Genomic DNA, 26,269 nt, shown 5'->3' on the forward strand with positions numbered 1-26,269 from the left:
TTAAGTTTCTTTAATGGATATAAACCATAATATATTTAGAAAGCCTCTGTAATGACCGATTTTAAGCACTCAAACTTTATGTTATATGAATAATATATAGACAATACACTTTTATTTAATATAAAGTATTTATATTTAATTCCCGCTCTCAAACATCCATTAAAATGAGAAGAATCACATATGAAAATATGTTATATATAAAGGATATACACGTGTGAAAACGACATAAAAAAAATAAAAAATTAATGGCGCTACAGCCTTTTTAGATCTGGGCCTCAGATTTCTGTATCTGTTTCATGATCATTTGGGAATCTAATAAGCAAGTAGGTGATCAACTTCCTATGCCTAACGCACGCCGTTGAATTTTTGGGTCTAAGGCAAGCCGGTTTCCTCACGATGTTTTCCTTCACCGTTCAAGCAAATGTTAAATGCGCACATAGAAAGAAAGTCCATTGGTGTACAGCCGGGAATCTAACCTACGACCTAAGGGATAAGAGTTGCACGCTGAAGCCACTAGGCCAACACTGCTCACGAGAAAACGACATAAGATATTAAAAACTAGCAGCGCTAACCAGATCCATGCAACTTCCTCACAATGGAGTACCCCGCAATATCGCAGCACATAACTCACGAAGGGACTTTTTGTATTGAAGAAGTTGCATGGGTCCGCGAAGCATCCGCGAATATACACTGTAAATACATAAATTTGTCGGAATAAAGATCTATTATCTTATATATAATAGCAAATAATTAACACGGCAAGGTTTCAAATTAGTTGCTATTATTATTTTCTTTATGAGATTCAATGCTTAAAGTAGTCACTGACAGGCTGGCTAAGATAGCTCTTCTTTATGTAACAGGAGACAATCGGATCACCTGATGTTAAGTGATATCGCTGGCCTTGGACACTCGAACTGCCAGAAGGCTCAATCACGCTGCCGGCCTTTTAAGAATTGGTACGCTCTATTGTTGAAGAATTCGAAGTCGAATTGGTTCGGAAATACTTCAGTGGGCAGCTGGTTCCACATAGTGGTGGTGCGCGGCAAAAATTGCTTTAAAAAACGTTCCGTTGTTGAACCGTGGACGTCGAGGTGATACGGAAAATATAGCCCAACGTGTGGGGTGAGGAGAAGAACCAGCACTAGGTCACCAAATTCATCAAATTCTATCAAAAAACAATTTTTTTTAGTTAAGCCTACGAACTTTTCAGTACGTCTTTTAGCTATTGTTACAGCCCTTACGCTGAATTTTTTTCTAGATCCATACAATTGCAAGCAGCCACGGACCATGTTTCGAAACGATTACAACCACACACACACACACACACACATGCATTAAACACTTAAAACTTACCTTGTTCTTTAAAGGAAAAAAAAATGGTTATTTTTTATTATTATTATTTTGTGTGTTTCTGTGTGTGTGTTTCGTTATTAATAAATGATATTTTCTGTTGACAGCTCTGTGTATTTCTTTCAGGTTAAGTCATATTTGCAAGAGTCGTGGGAAGCTGCTCAGTTGTTTTTCATTTGTTTCGTCTTGCGTAAGACTATTGCATAGTATTACTTGACTATACGGTTATAACTAAAGGGTGATTATAGGCACGAATTTTAGTATTATTTGATGTCAAACGTTTTAGGTATTCAAAGACAATCTGAGACTTAATTTAGAATGACTACTCAAGTTTCTATTTTATTTCAGCATCTATATTAAGCGTTCATTAGCTGAAACAAATTGGTTTAGACTGATCTTAATAATAAGTAATTTTATTTCTAACTAGCACCAGCGAACTTCGTTTCGCCTTAAAATTATGATATTTTTACTTAGGCTACCTTTTTAGTAGCTGCATACGAACATATGGAAACTGGTTAATCTGAATGTATGCTTTTCCGGAATAAAAACTCGAGTCCAAAATAAAAAGTTTTTTTTATGTAAAACTTCTTTAGGCGCAACTAGGGAGTAGTTCGGATTTTTTCTATCGGAAGTAAAGCTTACACTTTTCGCTTATAGTCTGTGTAGTTTCTGCTATTTAAAAATAACAACGATAGCGCGTTTTATAAGTCAGCGCCATCTAGTGGTGCATTATTTGAACTGATTTAAGTCAGTTTCTTGGTAGTGTTTATTTAGGATAGCATTCACTTGTTTTATTTGATACTGATTCTTGTAATTATGTTATTATTAGTTTATTTATATTTAAAATGAAAATCCATACAAGTAACATGTGACCAAATTAAAATTCCACTAAAGTGGGAAGGTTCCCATCCTAGCTTGCTCTTTGTTGTACGGACAGTTTTTTCGCTTAATTTCGTATTTTTCCATTTTGGAAGGAGTAAATTAATACCAAATTAATTATCCATATAATCTGGTCTAATTTATATAAAAATAACAAAGTTGTATAAGAGAATTAAAAAAAAAATCAACAGTTTTAAAAAAAATATTTTAAATCTCTAAAAACACTTATTGTGTGATTTATTTCTTTTGAAATAAGTAAATTAATAATAAATTTTCTGACGACTGCGACATTCTATAATATTCAATAACAAGGTTATATTGACATGTGCTGATCTAACCTTCGTATTTGAATAATCTTTGTAAAGCACATGAATAATAAATATTATTAAAATATAATATGATATTTATTATTTAAGTTAATATTTAATCATTTCAGTGATATATGCCGTCAATAGACCAGTGCAGATAGCCTTTAAAATAAATAAAAAGTGAATAAAATTACAGTAGGATGAAACCCATTAGAAATGGAGGGGAATATGATCAAAATGAAAGGAAAAATAAATTACGGTCGATCTGAGGTCGGGAAGGGGTAGGGGGGGAGGTTTAAGGGTAAAAAACGGTTTATCTCGATTTCCGGCAAAACTAAAAGTCCTATCGAAGAAAGTTAAATGGCAAAGTTGTAGGTAATAAAAAGATCTACAACTTTTGTATTCACACATTTTTCACATAACCTCAAAATTTATGTGAAAAATTCAAAAAACCAAGTTTTTGGTTTTTTATTTTTATCTTTAACAAAAATATTTTTTATTTAACGAAATTTGGTGAAAACTTACCTTTCTATGTCCCAAATACACTGTAATTTATTTGATTAAAAATATTTATTTGTTCACCTTATTTTGTATTAATATCGAAAAAACACCCTAATTTTCAATCGAAAATTCTGACGTCAAAATTTCAGCTTTTTTCAAAAAGTTGGTGTGCTTTCAGTTCGGTGAAATCTCTACTTTCCTATGGTAAAAAAATATATATATTACCATAGTAAATCTTCTCAGAAAACGCAAAAAATCGTATGCAGTAACGCCCAGACCTGTCATCCCCTTCCTTGCTTCTCTATGAAATACGAAAATTTTAGCCCATCTAAAGGCTAATTTTTTTTTTAGGTCACTCAGGTATATATAAGTTATCTTAAAATAGTAATAAATAGGCATCTGATTATAATTTAAAGAAGATTCATAGAGAAGTAGGGAAGGGGATGACGGGTCTGGGCGTTACTGCATACGATTTTTTGCATATTCTGAGAAGATTTACCATGGTAATATATATATATTTTTTTACCATAAGAAAGTAGAGATTTCAACGCACTGAAAGCACACCAACTTTTTGAAAAAAGCTGAAATTTTGACGTCAGAATTTTCGATTGAAAATTAGGGTTTTTTTTCGATATTAATTCAAAATAAGGTGAACAAATAAATATTTTTAATCAAATAAATTACAGCGTATTTGGGACATAGAAAGGTAAGTTTTCACCAAATTTCGTTAAAAAAAAATATTTTTGTAAAAGATAAAAATTAAAAACCAAAAACTTGTTTTTTTGAATTTTTCACATAAATTTTGAGGTTATGTGAAAAATGTGTGAATACAAAAGTTGTAGATCTTTTTATTACCTACAACTTTGCCATTTAACTTTCTTCGATAGGACTTTTAGTTTTGCCGGAAATCGAGATAAACCGTTTTTTACCCTTAAACCTCCCCCCCTGCCCCTTCCCGACCTCAGATCGACCGTAATTTATTTTTCCTTTCATTTTGATCATATTCCCCTCCTTTTCTAATGGGTTTCATCCTACTGTAATTTTTTTTGGTTTCAAAAATTATCGGCACTGGTCTACAACGCCAAAGAAGTTTTACTTCAATCGAGCGAGTTTGTTTTTTTTTTTGTGCGTAAAATACATATTTAAAAAGTGTGACCGTGTAACCTACGCCACACTTTTTAAATATGTATTTTATCTTATTAAAACGTTGCCTTGGAGTTAGTACCCGTCTTTAAATTTTTATTTATAAAGATTTATATTTCCGCCAATTATAATAAATATATTGTTCCCATTTTTTAACAACATATGTATATAACGATAGAAGCATTATATAGCAGTATATTAATTAATGTTATCCTAATAAAGAGAATCAAAGGGATTGACTACGGAGTAAATTATTTATTTATTAGGATTTCCAATTTATTTATTAAAAATCACTTACAATAATTTTAATCTAAACATTCACCTTCTTGTGGGATGGTATTGTCCGGTAGAGTTGCAACACACCGAGCTTCAGATTCGTGATTGAAAAACTCAAATTGCCCACTGTCTCTCAGCTTTATAAATTCACTCCTCACTAGTAGCATAAGGTATATGTTGAGAACTGTAAAATAACAATATAACCTCAAAACCTTTATTTTATTTTAATGTTACGATTAACATATAAATGTTTTATTCATCTATTAATGCAAAATTATCGATTATATAAAAAAACACTGGCACTACAACCTTGTTAGGTCTGGGCCTCATATTTCTGTATTTGTTTCATGATCATTTGTCAATCTAATAAGCATGTCGGTGATCCTGTGCCTGACACACGCCATCAACTTTTGGTCCAAGGCAGGTTTCCACGTGATGTTTTCCTTCACCGTTCGAGCGAATGGTAAAAGCGCATATAGACAGAAAGTCCATTGGCACAGCAGGGGATCGAACCTACGTCTCAGTGATGAGAGTCCCAATTGATAGGCTTATTAAGGCTTGAACGTTTTTTTTGTCCGTAGAGTTTACATAATATTGATCAGTGACAATAAATATCAACTCTTCAGTAAAGTTTTAAAAATCAAACGCTTTTTGAATTTTTTAAATGTGATTATTTCGGCTGGTTTAATTTTTTTTAAGTATGGCAATAGTTTTAACTTTATGCCAGTTTCAAGTAAAATTTCGGCTGGTTTCAGTTAATTTCATTACAAAGGGAACCTTTTATCTCTCTCAACAAGAAACAATGAACGGTAATAAATGAGCTTATTTTTCCGAATTGAGAGTCAGCGCCAAGTCTGACTCCCATACGTCAAAAAAGCATTGGATTTTGACATACGTGAGTCCTACTTCGCGCTTGGTCTCGTGTCTGAATCTTACTCCAAATCAATGTTACCCAACGTGGAGCCAACGCCCCCCAATTTCAAGTTCAATTTGAATTCTGATTTTCACTTTTTTATTATGTTATGTTAATTTACTTACTGTACAATTTACAACTTTAAGTAACAATTGACTAATAATTTCTTCCTAAAACCCATCATTTAAATGTCTTTGTGAACAATTCAATTAGTTATATACCTAATTATGTAATAATTTTATATTTTTTTTAGCGAGGCACTAAATTAAGACTGGTCATAAAGAAAAAAATATTAGTTAAACAGCCGCCATACTACCCCAGAGAAAAATTTTAAAGATAATACTTACCAAATTCTATAGGAATGCTAATAATTATAATAACAAATGGCATGGCTGATAGCAACATTATCATAAAACCTCCTAATCGTGAGTAAACGATTATACAGAACATTATAAACAATATAGTAGGTATGAAAATGTAGACGAAGTTATATATGTAATAAATTCGCATTATTTTGTAGTTTTTCTGAAACAAAAAGATATTTTCATGCAGGCGCAATTATTTTAAGATTTAAGTCGGTTCTAGGAGAAAGTACCGACATACCTAAATGCTTTTTTCGCACATTACACATATCTATTCTAAATAGCAAGGACTTTCAGTAGCTAACGTTCTATCCTCATGGGACCAAACTTCTTTAATTTATTTTAAAGTGTAGTTCTAAAAAAGTATTTTTGTAAAAGCAATAAACGTTATTAGAAAATCTGAAATAGACGAAATTATTTCTATATTTAATTATTCTATATACCTTTATAATTAATTGCGTCGAGGCATGAAATAAAATATATTTATTATGGAATATAAGATACAGGTATCACTTATTCCACATCATTCAATTTAAGTCGATAGACATCCCTACTCATCGGCAAATAGCTGGGGAGCCAGAGAGGGGATTTCGGGATTTACTCCAGCGTGGTAGATTAATGTACAGGGAGATACCTTGTACCAGGTTAAACTAAAATTTTGACTATAGCTAACTTCAGGCTGTCGGTTTTTTGTGACAGTGTGCGCGCGCATCGTAAAAATTTACTCTCATCATTTTTCCCTAACGCGTCAAAAGAAGTAAAACTTCAAAAAACATGTTTTGAAACGCGTACCGTAAAAAGTTGTGAGATCCATGTAATACCTTCTGTCTTAAGGTATTACTTTAATTTTTTAATCGTAAACGAATTTCTTTTATTTACAATCAAGTATACAGTATTTACAATTTTCTTAACCTACAAAGTAATAATAGAAATAATTAAAAATAAATAAAATTAAAATCAAAACAAATTTAAAAAGTTTGGTCCCTGTGGCAGTGTACGTTTAACGCTGACAGCATTTCCTCCCTGTTTTGCGATACTTATTCGTTGAGCCAGGAAAGTGCCAGCTCTGGGGTCACCGGTACTATCTACCAGGCGCCAACTTAAATCTGTAATAAGCGCCTGTGCACTTGAACCCCACGGCCCAAGAGTCTCTACTCCAAAGGGAACAAAATCGAAGTTGGAGGAAAGACTCTTATATTTGTGCAGTTTATTATTTTCTGCCTGCTGCGGTAAGGTATTACGTAATTAGCTAACATAACAACATCTATCGACATCTATCTATCTATCAACATAACCATCTATAGTTACCATATCAATATTACAATTCTTATGTTTTAAATAAACACATTGAATTCTACTTATCTTTGGGTCACTAAAATATAAAAAGAAAATATGTAAATATATACCTTATGTGCGGCTACAATGAATGCTATTTGAAATAACGAATTAATGGTACCAAACATAATCATCGCCACTAAAAAACTTTTTTCTCCATCAGGTACATGACGGTTAGACATTCTCGCTACTAGTTCTGCTTGTATGCAGAAAACAGTTAAAATGAACAGGCTCAAAATCTGAAAAAAAAGTTAGTATTGTTGTTATTGGATTGCTTTTGAGGAAGCGATGGACGCCCTCTGCCCCATCTAGGAGTTTCAGGACATAAGTCAAGTAAGTCGGATGTGGAAGTCGAAGTAAGAAGTAGAAATGGGCCATAATAATGCCTAAAATCAATCTGGAACTCTTTCGGAAAAACACCTTTTGTATGGCAATTAGGTAAAGCTTACAATAAATTACCAAAAGAATTAAAAGATCTTCCGACTAGAGTCGAGCGAAGCGACTTGGTGTGTTTTGGAAAAAGTTTACTATTCAATAGGTAAATGATTATTTGCGTGAGACACTGTAGTTGACGTGAATTTAGTTAAGAATAATTGACTTTGTCTTGCGCGCCATGCAGAATATGCGAACTTGCGATTGTACCACCTTAACAATTTTGTACCATACTCTTGCAATAAATAAATAAATAATTATTATTATTATTAGAAGTCTTTGAGGAATTCGCTAAGCCGAATAGTCGATGAAAATACCACATGGCACTTTTGACATTTTTTTAAGTATGTACTTACGACATAACAAAATATATATTAACGGTTACAAATTACGACTTCAAATACTATTAACCATGAGGTCATGGGTTCGAAACTAGTGCACAAATTTGCGCAATCAATACTCACTTACATGGAGAAAACTGGAATGTTTTAAACCCACAAATTGATGACAAGTTTGCAAACACAGGCTAACAAACATAAAAAATATCAACGAAACAAATTAATTTGAATAGTGTTAAAAGAACTTAGATTTCATAATTATTAATAAATTTTTCATTACTGAGAATTATAATAAATTCATTTCGTGAATTTTATAATCGGTCCAGTAGTTAGAATTTTGTTGCGCCTGTATTATTATTATTAGGAAATCAGAAATTACATCGAATTTACTAGATTTTTTGGTGTTTTAAATTTTAGCGACCCGCTCCGGCTTAGCACGGGTGCATTGCTGATACTAAATACACTTCAGAAAAACTATGCCGATAGGTTTTTTTATATACACGGGAATAAAATATATAGCCTATGTCAGTCACTCACTGAAAAAAATATTAAAATCGATCCAGTAGTTATATAATATGGAGTGATTTTTGGTATGTTACCGCGATATAATGTACGTATTCTATTGATAAAATAATTGTTATAGGAGCTCATGGTATGAAAAATGCTATTGAATTTAGGAACCTGAATTCATGGCAGTATCTGTAGTTAGAATTTATTTAATACATATATTTTAAACTTACCAGTTTTAAGTAAGTCCATATTAACAAACCAAGCCTTAAGGGAACACAGAAACAACATCTCATCAATATTGGTAGTTCACATCGCATTTTTAAAAACCAGCTTATCATTTCCGTAGCGCGAAGCAAAATAAAATTAACTGACAATTATACGTTTGTTTTATCATAAATGGGATGTGGATATAACCCACGCAGTTAAGTATTCAAGATCAATAAATATAATAATTGTTATCATATTTAAAAGGATTTCCTTTAGGTTCATTTTTAAAAATAAATTATGCGTTTAAATTAGTGAACATACTATTAGTTTTGTAGGTAAAAGAAATAAAAATGTTATTGTTTTGACTGTTTTTTCGTTCTTCTTGTACCTCAGAGAGTTTATTCACCCACAACACACGAATGACCCAGTGTGTGCGTGTGACCAGCGACTGTAAAATAAGCAGCAATTGTTTAATGTGCATTCCCATTTGCAAATATGTATTGTACAACAATTAGTATTATTATAAATTAGCTGTCTCGATATACGTCTTAGACCAACAAATTCAACCATGTGTTACAGATAGCTGACGAAATTGCATTCTAAACATAAATAGTCTATGAAATAGATGACAGACTGGCACTTAAAAAAAAATCCACGGTGTATTGATAACTTCTTCCGGTTTTTTTTAAGTCGATTAAAAAGAGCCAGCGGATGTACGATCTTCTAAATAATGCACCACTATTAATTTATAAATAGACAACTTCATTCATGTATAGTATTTATCAACAGGCGTTAAAATTTACATATGAGGCATGCATTAGGCAAAATCGTTATACAGAAAAAAGATTTGTTCTCCTGTTTATTTGGGACTTAAACTATTTTGTATTATGTAGTAATTTTAATCAAATTAATTGCGTTTCCCATCTACATGGAACCAACACCAGAGCTGGTGCGGCTTGTGATGCGGCTGAAAAAGCTAAAGCCTGCAAATACAGGCTCCGAATATGATTTTGTCACATTCGGTGTCGAGACCCTTGGTCCGTGGGCTTCTAGCGCTATAAGGCTTTTTAAGGAAATATCAAAAAGGTAAGTCGACATCACAGGAGACCGAAAAGCTGGCAGCTACCTCGGACAAAGAATTAGTCTAGCAATTCAAAGGGGGAACGCTGCCGGTATCTTCGGAACCTTGCCTAAAGGGACTCCTTTTAATGATATTATTATTATTTAAGGTTAGTTATTATATTTTAAGGTTAGTTATTGTTTTTATTGTTTTTTTTTGTATTTATTATGAATTAATGACTGCGTTTTGCACTTCAAACTTTAAATGTATACGGATTTTTAACACGAAAATATTTATTTATTTCATATGAGCAATTATTCCTTCAATTCCTTTAAAATTTTATAGACCTAAGGCCTATAAACATGCAATAATTGAATCATGATCAAATTATAAAAATATATGAAGTTATAAATTAAATAAAAAACATGTTTCAATATTTTATTAACATATTACAAAACACATTTTGTCATCCATTTTGTCTCCTCGCTTTAAAGTCTATTTAGGGCTACTATGATCCTAGCCGGAGAGCTATGGCTACTATAGCCATAAAACAAATAGGCACATTCACAATAAGAAATATAATAATAAATGTTAACTTAATTGCTAAAAAAGTTATGGTCCTCACACATTTGTCAATCAATTAAATGAGAATTCTTCTCATACTGTGGTCTGTGTGCCAAACAGAAATAATTACTGCTGCTAGACGGGCCATTTTTTGACGCAAATGTATAGCTGCCAGGGTTCGGCTGGTAGCATCAGCCAGCATTTACGGCTAGACTGAATACTCGGCAATATTTTTAGTATGTCCGGGATATATTGCCAAATATTTTTGAAGTTATACTTCTTTTGGCGCGTTATGAAAAATTTATGAGAGTGAAATGTTACGATGCGCGCGCACCGTGACACAGAATTAACAGAATGAAGTTGCCCACGGAAGATGCTACGGCATTGGACAAAATTTAAAAACAACATTCGAATAATAATAGAATTTAAGTTACACTTAATGTAAGAGAATAATAATAAATATTTATTTATTTAATTTTTCAAATGTAAACTGAACTTTATTGACTATAATGACTCCTTTTCTAGGCTACCTTTTTAGTAGCTACATACAAACATATGGAAACTGGGTAATCTGAATGTTCGCTTTTCCGGAATAAAAACTCAAGTACAAAATAAAAAGTTTTTTTATATATTTGAGCTCATAAAAACGTTCCCCAGAGCTCTTGGAATTAGTACCCGTCTTTGAATTTTTATTTATATAGATTTATATTTCCGCCAATTATAATAAATGCTTTTTTAACGGCATATGTATATAACGAGAGAAGCATTATATAGCAGTATATTAATTAATGTTATCCTAATAAAGAGAATCAAAGGGATTGACTGCGGAATAAATATTTTTTTTATGATTTCCAATTTATTTACTAAAAATCACTTAAGTACAATAATTTTAATCTAAACATTCAACTTCTTGTGGGATGGTATTGTCCGGTAGAGTTGCAACACACCGAGCTTCAGATTCGTGACTGAAAAACTGACATTGCCCACTGTCTCTCAGCTTTATAAATTCACTCCTCACCAGTAGCATAAGGTATATGTTGAGAACTGTAAAATAACAATATAACCTCAAAACCTTGATTTTATTTAACTGTTACCATTAACATAAAAATCTTTTATTCATCTATTAATGAAAATTTGTATCGATTATATAAAAAACCACTCCTTCTTAGGTCTGGGCCTCAGATTTCTGTATCTGTTTCATGATCATTTGTCAATCTAATAAGCATGTAGGTGATCCTGTGCCTGACACACGCTATCGATTTCTGGGTCCAAGGTTTCCATAATATTGATCAGTGACAATAGATATCAACTCTTCAGTAAAGTTTTAGATTATTTCGGCTGGTTTAATTTTTTTTAAGTATGGCAATAGTTTTAACTTTATGCCAGTTTCAAGTAAAATTTTGGCTGGTTTCAGTTAATTTCATTACAAAGGGAACCAATTTTATCACTCTCAACATGAAACAATGAACGGTAATAAATGAGCTTATTTTTCCGAATTGAGAGTCAGCGCCAAGAGTGTCCCATACGTCAAAAAAGCATTGGATTTTTACATACGTGAGTCCTACTTTGCGCTTGGTCTCGTGTCTGATTTTTACTCCAAATCAATGTTTCCCAACGTGGAGCCAACGCCCCCCCATAGGGGGGTAATTCTATTCTTAAATGGGGCTATTCAAAAATTTATTTGAATTCTGGTTTTCACTTTTTTATTATGTTATGTAAATTTACTTACTGTTTAAGTAATAATTTCTTCCTAAAACCTATCATTTAAATGTCTTTGTGAACAATTCAATTAGTTATATAATTACGTAATAATTTTATAATTTTTTTAGCGAGGCACTAAATTAAGACTGGTCATAAAGAAAAAAATATTAGTTAAACAGCCGCCATACTACCACAGAGAAAATTTTAAAGATAATACTTACCAAATTCTATAGGAATGCTAATAACGATAAAAACAAGTGGCGTGTCTGATAGATATATTGTAACAGAACTTCCCATTTGTGAGTAACCGATTTTAATGAACATTAGAAACAATATAGTAGGGATGAAAATGTAGACGAAGTTATATATGTAATAAATTCGCATTATTTTGTAGTTTTTCTGAAACAAAAAGATATTTTCATGCAGGCGCAATTATTTTAAGATTTAAGTCGGTTCTAGGAGAAAGTACCGACATACCTAAATGCTTTTTTCGCACATTACACATATCTATTCTAAATAGCAAGGACTTTCAGTAGCTAACGTTCTATCCTCATGGGACCAAACTTCTTTAATTTATTTAAAGTGTAGTTCTAAAAAAGTATATTTGTATACGCAATAAACGTTATTAGAAAATCTGAAATAGACGAAATTATTCCTAACTTACAATTTTCTTAACCTACAAAGTAATAATAGAAATAATTAAAAATAAATAAAATGAAAATCAAAACAAATTTAAAAAGTTTGGTCCCTGTGGCAGTGTACGTTTAACGCTGACAGCATTTCCTCGCTGTATTGCGATACTTATTCGTTGAGCCAGGAAAATGCCAGCTCTGGGGTCACCGGTACTATCTACCAGGCGCCAACTTAAATCTGTAATAAGCGCCTGTGCACTTGAACCCCAAGGCCCAAGAGTCTGTACTCCAAAGGGAACAAAATCGAAGTTGGAGGAAAGACTCTTATATTTGTGCCGTTTATTATTTTCTGCCTGCTCTGCGGTAAGGTATTAAGGTATTACCGAATTAGCTAACCTAACAACATCTATCGACATCTATCTATCTATCAAAATAAACATCTATAGTGACCATATCAATATTACAAATATGTATAATAATAATATGTTTTAAATAAACACATTGAATTCTACCTATGTATCTTTGGGTCAATAAAATATAAAAAGAAAATATGTAAATATATACCTTATGTGCGGCCACAATGAATGCTATTTGGAATAACGAATTAATGATACCAGACTTAATCATCGCCACTAAAAAAATTTTTCCTTCAACAAGTATAACATCGTTTCTCAAAAGTTCTGCTTGTATGGAGAAAAAAGTTACAAGGAACAGGCTCAAAATCTGAAAAAAAAAGTTACTAACACCTTTTGTATGGCAATTAAAGGTTATAATAAATTACCAAAAGAATTAAAAGATCTTCCGACTAGAGTCTTTAAAAAGCGACTTGGTGTGTTACGTTTGGAAAAAATGTACTATTCATTAAATGATTATTTGCGTGAGGCACCGTAGTTGACGTGAATTTAGTCAAGTATATGTACGGTACAGATAATATACGTATAAGAATTGACTTTGACTTGCGCACCATTGTGTGTGGCAGAATATGCGAACTTCTGATTTTGAACTTAACATTTATGTACCATATTCTTGCAATAAATAAATTATTAAGTATTATTAGAAGTCTTTGAAGAAATCTATAAGCCGAATAGTGGGTGCAAATACTACACGGCACTTTGACATGTATTTGAAACGTTTTATGAAAGAACATTAAATATTTAATCACATTTTTTAAGTATGTAGTACATACGTACGTTACTATATAACAAAATATATATTAACAGTTACAAATTACGACTTCATATACCATGAGGTCATGGGTGCGAAACTAGTGCACAAATTTGCGCAATCAATACTCACTTACATGGAGAAAACTGGAATGTTTTAAACACACAAATTGATGACAAGTTTGCAAACACAGGCTAATAAAAATAAAAAATATCGACGAAACAAATTAATTTTAATAGTGTTAAAAGAAGTTAGATTTCATAATTATTAATACATTTTTCATTACTGAGAATTATAATAAATTCATTTCGTGAATTTTATAATCGGTCTAGTAGTTAGAATTTGGTTGCGCCTGTATTATTAGAAAATCAGAAATTACATCGAATGAACTAGATTTTTTGGTGTTTTAAATTTTAGCGACCCGCTCCGGCTTAGCACGGGTGCAATGCTGATACTAAATACACTTCAGAAAAACTATGCCGATAGGTTTTTTATATACTGTTGTATATAAAAACATATCGGCCCGCACCGGCTTCGCACGGGAATAAAATATAATATAGCCTATGTCAGTCACTCACTGAAAAAAATATTTAAATCGATCCAGTAGTTTAATGCATACTATGTAGTGATTTTTGGTAGGTATGTTACCGCGATATAATGTACGTATTCTATTGATAAAATAATTGTTATAGGAGCTCATGGTATGAAAAATGCTATTGAATTTAGGAACCTGAATTCATGGCAGTATACATATATTTTTAACTTACCAATTTTATGTAAGTCCATATTAACAAACCAAGCCTTAAGGGAACACAGAAACAACATCTCATCAATATTGGTAGTTCACATCGCATTTTTAAAAACCAGCTTATCATTTCCGTAGCGCGAAGCAAAATAAAATTAACTGACAATTATACGTTTGTTTTATCATAAATGGGATGTGGATATAACCCACGCAGTTAAGTATTCAAGATCAATAAATATAATAATTGTTATCATATTTAAAAGGATTTCCTTTAGGTTCATTTTTAACCCTAGAAAGATAATCATATTTTGTAATACGGAAAAGATAATCATGCGTAAAATTTACGCAAGAATTTGAATTAGTTGTAGGTCTAGGTTTAATAGTTTATTTTAATGAACTGTATGTTATTATATATACACATATATTAGAATAATTAATACTGCAGATAATTTTTTAAACTCCTTTATTTTTACTTAAAAAAAAAGAAAACTTTAAACGTGGTCCGCTACTTCCCTGTCGGTGTCCTCACACGGAAGCTCGTCATCACTTTGCATAAGAGCGGCCAGGATTTCGTGTTGGTTTCAATTGATACTCCCCATTGTGATATATATTTGCCTCAATATCTTTAAAAATGAAATTATAATATTAGTTATAATATAAAGTATTAAAACAGTACTAAAACTGTCATATAAGCCAAAATCATAAAAGCACGATAAAGATAATCATGCGTAATTTTGACTCACGCGGTCGTTATATTTCAAAATCGGTGGCACTTACCTTATTGACACTTACGTCACGCGGCAGCTCCCTACCACGAATGAGATGTCCTAAACGCACAGCTATGGATTCGCGCTAATTAGAAAGATAGAGCAATTATTCGAAAACGCATGCGTAAATTTTACGCAGACTATCTTTCCAGGGTTAAAAATAAATTATGCGTTGTTTAAATATTGTGTTGTGTTGAACATACTATTAGTTTTGTAGGTAAAAGAAATAAAAATGTTATTGTTTTGACTGTTTTTTTATTGTTACTGTGTTTTGTGTATAGATGCTTTCTAATAGCTTAGCGTGAGAAAGTGGTGTTACTGTGAGTGGTGGTGAACTCACTTTGACCATTAAAAAGAAGAAGATAGGTTACTTGGGACATGTGCTTCGATACGAACGGTACCGACTTCTTCAAGTCATCATGATGGGTAAGGTCGAAGAATCATCAGAGAATGGACGGGAGTGACCTGCGTAGAACATTTGATGCGCTTGACGAAGAATAATGAGGAGTATGACGAGCTGACGACCAACCTCCAGTAGTGAAGAGGCACTACAAGAAGAAGAAGCTTCGCGTAGCTTCAGAAAAAATATTATTTTTTGTAGTTTGAGGTGGGACAGTCTACGAAGACGGGAGCAATTTTTATATGATCATTCAAGCATACATCCATTCATGTCACGCTCAAATTGATCGACATTTTATTATTTTAATTTTTTCGTTCTTCTTGTACCTCAGAGAGTTTATTCACCCACAACACACGAATGACCCAGTGTGTGCGTGTGACCAGCGACTGTAAAATAAGCAGCAATTGTTTAATGTGCATTCCCATTTGCAAATATGTATTGTACATCAATTAGTATTATTAAGGTGTGAACTGACCAAAGTTACGAGGCAGATGTAGCATTCGCATCGAGCATGTTACGCTGTGTTCTAAAATCGGCGTAACATGCTCGTCAAAACTCTGTGCTCCGCTTTCGCCGCCAGAATTCACGAGACGGCCAACAGCGAGGACGTGTTGATATCTTACATTCTATTTAATTATTGTTTCATCCAAATTAAGAATGAGTAGAAGAAAAAATGTTACTGGACATCAAACTTATTTAAAAACTGTGTTTTGAACGTATGAGGTGTTTTTTTATTGATTGCAATATTAAAAAACCAAATTATTACTGGACAGTATAAAAACTTTGTACGCATGTCTCGATTTTGAAGAACTGTTGAATTTAATTGGACCAAAAGTACTTAAAAAAGACACAATTTATAGAAAATCATAATCATGATCACTCGCGACGTGCAACGCGTACTGACTGAACCGCGTAACAGTCAAAGGATTCGCCAAAAAATTCGCGGGTGGAGCACTCAAAGCAAGCAACGTTTTCCCCGTAACACGACGTACTGACTGCACGAATGCTCGCTGTGTAACGTGTTACATTACACCTCGTAACTTTGGTCAGTTCCCACCTTTAGACCAACAAATTCAACCATGTGTTACAGATAGCTGATGAAATTGCATTCTAAACATAAATAGTCAATGAAATAGATGACTAGTAGGTACTTCAAAAAACTCCACGTTGTATTTTGATAACTTCTTCCGGTTTCTTTTAAGTCGATTAAAAAGAGCCAGCGGATGTAAAATCTTCTAAATAATGCACCACTATTAATTTATAAATTTACAACTTCCTTCATGTATAGTATTTATCAACAGGCGTTAAAATTTACATATGAAGCATGCATTAGGCAAAATCGTTATACAGAAAAAAGATTTGTTCCCCTGTTTATTTGGGACTTAAACTATTTTGTATTATGTAGTAATTTTATTCAAATTAATTGCGTTTTCCATCTACATGGAACCAACAATAGAGCTGGTGTGGCTTGTGATGCGGCTGAAAAAGCTAAAGCCTGCAAGTCGAGACCCTTGGTCCGTGGGCTTCTAGCGCTATAAGGCTTTTTAACGAAATATCAAAAAGGTTAGTCGACATCACAGGAGACCGAAGAGCTGGCAGCTACCTCGGACAAAGAATTAGTCTAGCTATTCACAGGGGGAACGCTGCCGGTATCTTCGGAACCTTGCCTAAAGAGACTCCTTTTAATAATATATTTATTATTATTATTTAAGGTTAGTTATTGTTTTTTTTGTTTTTATTACATAAGCATTATGAATTAATTAATGCGTTTTGCACTTCAAACTTTAAATGATAGATTTTGACACGAAATTATTTATTTATTTCATATGAGCAATTATTCCTTCAATTCATTTAAAATTTTATTGACCTAAGGCCTATAAACATGCAATAATTGAATCATGATCAAATTATAAAAATATATGAAGTTATAAATTAAATAAAAAACTACTTTCAATATTTTATTAACATATTACAAAACACATTTTGTCATCCATTTTGTCTCCTCGCTTTAAAGTCTATTTAGGGCTACTATGATCCGATCCGGAGAGCTATGGCTACTATGGCCATAAAACAAATAGGCACATTCACAATAAGAAATATAATAATAAATGTTAACTTAATTGATAAAAAAGTTATAGTACTACCACATTTGTCAATCGATTAAATGAGAATTCTTCTCATACTGTGGTCTGTGTGCCACACAGAAATAATTACTACTGCTAGACGGGCCATTTTTTGACGCAAATGTATAGCTGCCAGGGTTCGGCTGGTAGCATCAGCCAGCATTTACGGCTAGACTGAATACTCGGCAATATTTTTAGTATGTCTGGGATATATTGTCAAAGTCTTCTTTAGGCGCGTTATGAAAAATTTATGAGAGTGAAATTTTACGATGCGGGCGCACCGTGACACAAAATTAACAGAATAAAGTTGCCCACGGAATAGAATTTATGTTACACTTAATGTAAGAGAATAATTATAAATATTTATTTATTTAATTTTTCAAATGTAAACTGAACTTTATTGACTATAATGACTCCTTTTCCAGTCTTTGATTATTTAATTGTAATCAATTATTTGCATGCAATCAAAAACTATTTTTAATAATGCCAAAGAAGTATAACTTACGCGCGTACACGCACCCTTTTTTTTACTGTTATATTATTCAAGTTTTAGTAAGCATCCCTATTTTTTTTGAAAATGAAATGGCCTATGTCACTCGGGAATAGTGTAGCTTACCGTTGAAAGAATTTTTGAAATCGGTCCAGTAGTTTCGGAGCCTGTTCATTTCAAACAAACAAACAAAAAATCAAATATTTCCTCTTTATAATATTAGTATAGACTAAGATATATATAACTTAACTAACATTACTACTGTGGTGCTATCGTCGCATGCTTCGTATAATCTGGATCCAGAAGGTCTCTAAAGAGGTTCTGAAACGAGTTGGAATGGCGAAAAATATGCAGAACATTAAACAATGGAAAGTTGCGTACCTGGGCCGCGTGTTGCGGAGTGCGCTATGACGGCTACCACCTCCTTCAATTAATTTTAATAGGTAAACGGCGTCTTGGTTGAAGGAAGAAATATTCGCAACGTTAGGGAGTGGACGGGTATTGCGACTGCGGAAGAGTTGCTGCATCTGGCATAGGACAAGACACGCTTCAAAAGACTGACGGCCTAACTCCAGTAATTGAGAGCCAAAGCATCCGCGAATGCGGAGACACTGATGATACGCTGTAAATACAAACTGTAAATACCTCTGCCGGCCTTTTAAGAAATGGTACGCTCTATTGTTGAAGGATTCGAAGTCGAATTGGTTCGGAAATACTTCAGTGGGCGGTTCCACATAGTTGTGGTGCGCGGCAAAAATTGCCTTGAAAAACGCTCCGTTGTGGAACGGTGGACGTCAAGGTGGAGTCTCGACGTCCGATGTTGAAACTCAGCTGCAGGTATTAATCCGAACAACTCTTCTGAACACAGATAAATGCAGATAAAGACTCTAACTTCAGATAAATGCGGTAGAAGATGCAGAGTGACGCTTTTTTTTTTTTTGATATCCGGGGTGTAAATACATTTGCGCATCCCCTGAACAGGGGTATGTGGGACTCGACCCACGCCAAAATCTCTGCTATTCAGAGACTGGGTGAGCAATACCCACTAAAACCATCTCAAGTAGTTCCGACAAAGCCGCGTTACAGAGGCTCCGGGGTCGCTGTCGCATTCTACCGGGACCTCAACGGCATGTTTCACTCAAAAACCTCTGGTGCAGAAAATACTACATAGGAGGTAGGAGATGGGCATATCTTCTCCTATTTACTCCCCGTCTTCTGCCCCTAAGATTCGTCCTAAAGCGCTCCCTCTCTCGTTCTGCTGTCTCCTTCTGTAGCATGACATGCTCACAGAAGGATACCACTGCATTCCATACCTCGTCACTGCCGACCATTTTTTGTACAACATAAGGCAAAGCAAGGTTATTACCCACCACATGCAGAGTGACCCCACATTATATATATATATTACATAAGTGTTTCTGTTTGTGTGTTTCATTTTTAATAAATGTTATGTCTAAATGATATTTTCTGTTGACAGCTCTGTGTATTTCTTTCAGGTTAAGTCATATTTGCAAGAGTCGTGGGAAGCTGCTCAGTTTGTTTTTCATTAGTTTCGTCTTGCGTAAGACTATTGCATAGTATTACTTGACTATACGGTTATAACTGAAGGGTGATTAAAGGCACGAATTTTAGTATTATTTGATGTCAAACGTTTTAGGTATTCACAGACAATCTGAGACTAAATTTAGAATGAAATTCTACTCAAATTGCTATTTTATTTCGGTAATTTATTAAGCGTTCATCAGCTGAAACAAATTGGTTTAGACTGATCTAAAAAATAAGTATCTTTTTTTTACATATAAGGCTACCTTTTTGGTAGCTAGATACCAACATATGGATTTTTTTTAATTTCTAACTAGCACCAGCGAATCTCTCGATCTTTTTACTTAGGCTACCTTTTTAGTAGCTACATACAAACATATGGAAACTGGGTAATCTGAATGTTCGCTTTTCCGGAATAAAAACTCGAGTACAAAATAAAAAGTTTTTTTTAAATATATTTTATCCATTTTTATTTATATAGATTTATATTTTTCCGATGTAAATGCTTTTTTAACGGCATATGTATATAACGATAGAAGCATTATATAGCAGTATATTAATTAATGTTATCCTAATAAAGAGAATCAAAGGGATTGACTGCGGAGTAAATATTTTTTTTATGATTTCCAATTTATTTATTAAAAATCACTTACAATAATTTTAATCTAAACATTCAACTTCTTGTGGGATGGTATTGTCCGGTAGAGTTGCAACACACCGAGCTTCAGATTCGTGACTGAAAAACTGACATTGCCCACTGTCTCTCAGCTTTATAAATTCACTCCTCACCAGTAGCATAAGGTATATGTTGAGAACTGTAAAATAACAATATAACCTCAAAACCTTGATTTTATTTAACTGTTACCATTAACATAAAAATCTTTTATTCATCTATTAATGCAAATTTCTATCGATTATATAAAAAACCACTCCTTCTTAGGTCTGGGCCTCAGATTTCTGTATCTGTTTCATGATCATTTGTCAATCTAATAAGCATGTAGGTGATCCTGTGCCTGACACACGCCATCGATTTCTGGGTCCAAGGCAGGTTTCCACGCGATGTTTTCCTTCACCGTTCGGGCGAATGGTAAAAACGCACATAGACAGAAAGTCTATTGGCACAGCCGGGGATCGAACCTACGTCTCAGAGATGAGAGTCGCTAGGCTTATATTACTTAAATGTTTTTTTGTCCGTAGAGTTTACATAATATTGATCAGTGACAATAGATATCAACTCTTCAGTAAAGTTTTAAAAATCAAAGGGAACCAATTTTATCACTCTCAACATGAAACAATGAACGGTAATAAATGAGCTTATTTTTCCGAATTGAGAGTCAGCGCCAAGAGTGTCCCATACGTCAAAAAAGCATTGGATTTTTACATACGTGAGTCCTACTTTGCGCTTGGTCTCGTGTCTGATTTTTACTCCAAATCAATGTTTCCCAACGTGGAGCCAACGCCCCCCCATAGGGGGGTAATTCTATTCTTAAATGGGGCTATTCAAAAATTTATTTGAATTCTGGTTTTCACTTTTTTATTATGTTATGTAAATTTACTTACTGTTTAAGTAATAATTACTTTCTAAAATCTATCATTTAAATGTCTTTGTGAACAATTCAATTAGTTATATACCTAATTATGTTATAATTTTATAATTTTTTTAGCGAGGCACTAAATTAAGACTGGTCATAAAGAAAAAAATATTAGTTAAACAGCCGCCATACTACCACAGAGAAAATTTTAAAGATAATACTTACCAAATTCTATAGGAATGCTAATAACGATAAAAACAAATGGCGTGTCTGATAGATAACTTGTAGTAGAACTTCCCATTTTTGCGTTAACCATTTTAAAGAACTTTAGAAAAAATATAGTAGGGATTAAAATATAGACGAAGTTATATATGTAATAAATTCGCATTATTTTGTAGTTTTTCTGAAACAAAAAGATATTTTCATGCAGGCGCAATTATTTTAAGATTTAAGTCGGTTCTAGGAGAAAGTACCGACATACCTAAATATGCTTTTTTCGCACATTACACATATCTATACTATATAGCAAGGACTTTCAATAGCTAACGTTCTATCCTCATGGGACCAAACTTCTTTAATTTATTTTAAAGTGGAGTTCTAAAAAAGATTGTTTGTATATGCAATAAACGTTATTAGAAAATCTGAAATAGACGAAATTATTCCTAACCCTTTATGATTAATTGCTTCGAGGCATACAATAAAATATATTTATTATGGAATATAAGATACAGGTATCACTTATTCCACATCATTAAATTTGAATCGATAGACATCCCTACTCATCGGTAAATAGCTGGGGAGCCCGAGAGGGGATTTCGGGATTTACTCCAGCGTGGCAGATTAATGTACAGGGAGATACCTTGTACCAGGTTAAAGGCCGCTTCACACATATCAGGGAAGCCACAGTTCCGTCAACGTGTCCACTCAGTTCAGTATCAGTGATACAGTATTGCGTCAGTAATTCAATTCACACATGTCACTACTCAGTTTTTGGAGCTTCAGTGAAAACGAGTCTGACATCAAGTAAAGTGATGTGCTGTATGGCTCTTTTCAATACTACGAAGCTAGCAATGATAGGTTTGTATACTTGCTTTATATGAAGAAGAAGAGCAGTATCAAGGAAAAAATTGGCATGGCAATTAAGAGACACGGATGGAAAATTCATCACATTATGCAAAGAATCGTAAAAATTTACTCTCATCATTTTTCCCTAACGCGCCAAAAGAAGTAAAACTTCAAAAAACATGTTTTGAAACGCGACCGTAAAGTTGTGAGATCCAAGTAATACTTAAGGGACCTTCTGTCTTAAGGTATTACTTTATTTTTTTAATCGTAAACGAATTTCTTTTATTTACAATCAAGTATACAGTATTTACAATTTTCTTAACCTACAGAGTAATAATAGAAATAATTAAACATAAATAAAATGAAAATCAAAACAAATTTAAAAAGTTTGGTCCCTGTGGCAGTGTACGTTTAACTTGATACTTATTCGTTGAGCCGGGAAAGTGCCAGCTCTGCGGTCACCGGTACTATCTACCAGGCGCCAACTTAAATCTGTAATAAGCGCCTGTGCACTTGAACCCCAAGGCCCAAGAGTCTCTACTCCAAAGGGAAGAAAATCGAAGTTGGAGGAAAGACTCTTATAGTTGTGTCGTTTATTATTTTCTGCCTGCTCTGCGGTAAGGTATTAAGGTATTACGTAATTAGCTAACCTAACAACATCTATCGACGTCTGTCTATCTATCAACATAAACATCTATAGTTACCATATCAATATTACAAATCTTATGTTTTAAATAATCACATTGAATTCTACTTATCTTTGGGTCACTAAAATATAAAAAAGAAAATATCTAAATAATATATACCTTATGTGCGGCTACAATAAATGCTATTTGGAATAACGAATTAATGGTACCAAACATAATCAACGCCACAAAATATCTTTTTTCTTCAAAAAGTAGAGGATGGGAAAATAATCTCGAATTTTCCACTACTATGCAGATAACAGTTAAAAAGAACAGGCTCAAAATCTGAAAAAAGAGTTAGTAACACCTTTTGTATGGCAATTAAAGTTTATAATAAATTACCAAAATAATTAAAAGATATTCCGACTAGAGTCTTTAAAAAGCGACTTGGTGTTACGTTTGGAAAAAAATTACAATTCATTAAATGATTATTTGCGTGAGACACCGTAGTTGACGTAAATTTAGTTAAGTATATGTACGATACAGATAATATACGTATAAGAATTGACTTTGACTTGCGCACCATTGTATGTGGCAGAATATGCGGACTTCTGATTGTGCCACCTTAACATTTTTGAACCATATTCTTGCAATAAATAAATTATTAAGTATTTTTAGAAGTCTTTGAGGAATTCGCTAAGCCTAATAGTGGGTGCAAATACCACACGGCACTTTTCACATGTATTTGAAACGTTTTATGGAAGAACATTAAAATATTTAATCAAATTTTTTTAAGTATGTACTTACAACATAACAAAATATATATTAACGGTTACAAATTACGACTTCAAATACTGTTAACCATGAGGTCATGGGTTCGAAACTAGTGCACAAATTTGCGCAATCAATACTCACTTACATGGAGAAAACTGGAATGTTTTAAACACACAAATTGATGACAAGTTTGCAAACACAGGCTAATAAAAATAAAAAATATCAACGAAACAAATTAATTTTAAAAGTGTTAAAAGAAGTTAGATTTCATAATTATTAATACATTTTTCATTACTGAGAATTATAATAAATTCATTTCGTGAATTTTATAATCGGTCTAGTAGTTAGAATTTGGTTGCGCCTGTATTATTAGAAAATCAGAAATTACATCAAATTAACTAGATTTTTTGGTGTTTTAAATTTTAGCGACCCGCTCCGGCTTAGCACGGGTGCAATGCTGATACTAAATACACTTCAGAAAAACTGTGTGATATATGGGCCGATATGTTTTTATATACAACAGGAATATAATATATAGCCTATGTCAGTCACTCACTGAAAAAAATATTTAAATCGATCCAGTAGTTTAATGCATACTATGTAGTGATTTTTGGTATGTTACCGCGATATAATGTACGTATTCTATCGATAAAATAATTGTTATAGGAGCTCATGGTATGAAAAATGCTATTGAATTTAGGAACCTGAATTCATGGCAGTATCTGTAGTTAGAATTTATTTAATACATATATTTTAAACTTACCAATTTTATGTAAGTCCATATTAACAAACCAAGCCTTAAGGGAACACAGAAACAACATCTCATCAATATTGGTAGTTCACATCGCATTTTTAAAAACCAGCTTATGATTTACGAAGCGCGAAACAAAATAAAATTAACTGACAATTATACGTTTGTTTTATCATAAATGGGATGTGGATATAACCCACGCAGTTAAGTATTCAAGATCAATAAATATAATAATTGTTATCATATTTAAAAGGATTTCCTTTAGGTTCATTTTTAAAAATAAATTATGCGTTGTTTAAATTAGTGAACATACTATTAGTTTTGTATGTAAAAGAAATAAAAATGTTATTGTTTTGACTGTTTTTTCGTTCTTCTTGTACCTCAGAGAGTTTTTTTCACCCACAACACACGAATGACCCAGTGTGTGCGTGTGACCAGCGACTGTAAAATAAGCAGCAATTGTTTAATGTGCATTCCCATTTGCAAATATGTATTGTACAACAATTAGTATTATTATAAATTAGCTGTCTCGATATACGTCTTAGACCAACAAATTCAACCATGTGTTACAGATAGCTGACGAAATTGCATTCTAAACATAAATAGTCAATGAAATAGATGACAGACTTCAAAAAAAATCCACGGTGTATTGATAACTTCTTCAGTTTTTTTTTAAGTCGATTAAAAGGAGCCAGCGGATGTAAGATCTTCTAAATAATGAGCCATTATTAATAATTTATAAATAGACGACTTCCTTCATGTATAGTATTTATCAACAGGCGTTAAAATTTACATATGAGGCATGCATTAGGGAAAAAAAGATTTGTTCTCCTGTTTATTTGGAACTTAAACTATTTTGTATTATGTAGTAATAATTTTAATCAAATTGATTGCGTTTCCCATCTACATGGAACCAACAACAGAGCTGGTGCGGCTTGTGATGCGGCTGAAAAAGCTAAAGCCTGCAAATACAGGCTCCGAATATGATTTTGTCACATTCGGTGTCGAAACCCTTGGTCCGTGGGCTTCTAGCGCTATAAGGCTTTTTAACGAAATATCAAAAAGGTTAGTCGACATCACAGGAGACCGAAGAGCTGGCAGCTACCTTGGACAAAGAATTAGTCTAGCTATTCACAGGGGGAACGCTGCCGGTATCTTCGGAACCTAGCTTTTTAATAATATATTTATTATTATTATTTATGATTAGTTATTATATTTTAAGGTTCGTTATTGTTTTTTTGTTTTTTCTTACATAAGCATTATGAATTAATTATTGCATTTTGCACTACAAACTTTAAATGTTTACGGATTTTAACACGAATTTATTTATTTATTTCATATGAGCCTTTATTCCTTCAATTCCTGTAAAATTTTATAGACTTAAGGCCTATAAACATGCAATAATTGAATCATGATCAAATTATAATAATATATGAAGTTATAAATTAAATAAAAAACATGTTTCAATATTTTATTAACATATTACAAAACACCTCCGTTTTGTCTGGCTAGTATGATCCTATCCGGAGAGCTATGGCTACTATAGCCATAAAACAAATAGGCACATTCACAATAAGAAATAATAATAAATGTTAACTTAATTGATAAAAAAGTTATGGTACTACCACATTTGTCAATCGATTAAATGAGAATTCTTCTCATACTGTGGTCTGTGTGCCAAACAGCCTTGCGATTCTGTAACTCACTTTTCGAACTCACACAACGGTTTTCACAGCGGCGGTCACGCTCAACTCAGTCGTGAAGCAGTCATTTTATGAT

At 32.9% G+C, this 26,269-nt stretch overlaps 1 protein-coding gene across 8 annotated transcripts; it reads right to left on the minus strand.

Moving 5' to 3' along the window:
- Nucleotides 1-4,447: 4,447 nt before the first annotated feature.
- On the minus strand, nucleotides 4,448-24,876 carry LOC125051970. Of its 8 annotated transcripts, XM_047652612.1 has the most exons (5): nucleotides 15,914-16,021; nucleotides 8,578-8,942; nucleotides 7,139-7,306; nucleotides 5,718-5,895; nucleotides 4,448-4,641 (listed from the first exon to the last, which is right to left on the minus strand). In XM_047652612.1, exons 2-5 carry the CDS (start codon nucleotides 8,683-8,685, stop codon nucleotides 4,487-4,489), a joined length of 609 nt encoding a protein of 202 aa, XP_047508568.1. In that variant the 5' UTR covers nucleotides 8,686-8,942; nucleotides 15,914-16,021; the 3' UTR covers nucleotides 4,448-4,486. The 8 variants fall into 8 exon arrangements, 3 of the variants coding, with proteins under 3 accessions (XP_047508568.1, XP_047508569.1, XP_047508567.1); XM_047652613.1 differs by lacking the exons at nucleotides 5,718-5,895; nucleotides 7,139-7,306; nucleotides 8,578-8,942; nucleotides 15,914-16,021 and adding exons at nucleotides 12,101-12,278; nucleotides 13,076-13,234; nucleotides 14,443-14,701; XM_047652611.1 differs by lacking the exon at nucleotides 15,914-16,021 and having other exon boundaries at nucleotides 8,578-9,262.
- Nucleotides 24,877-26,269: the final 1,393 nt, after the last annotated feature.

The sequence above is a fragment of the Pieris napi genome, chromosome 8 (genome assembly GCF_905475465.1).
Source record: "Pieris napi chromosome 8, ilPieNapi1.2, whole genome shotgun sequence".
Classification (NCBI taxonomy): domain Eukaryota; kingdom Metazoa; phylum Arthropoda; class Insecta; order Lepidoptera; family Pieridae; genus Pieris; species Pieris napi.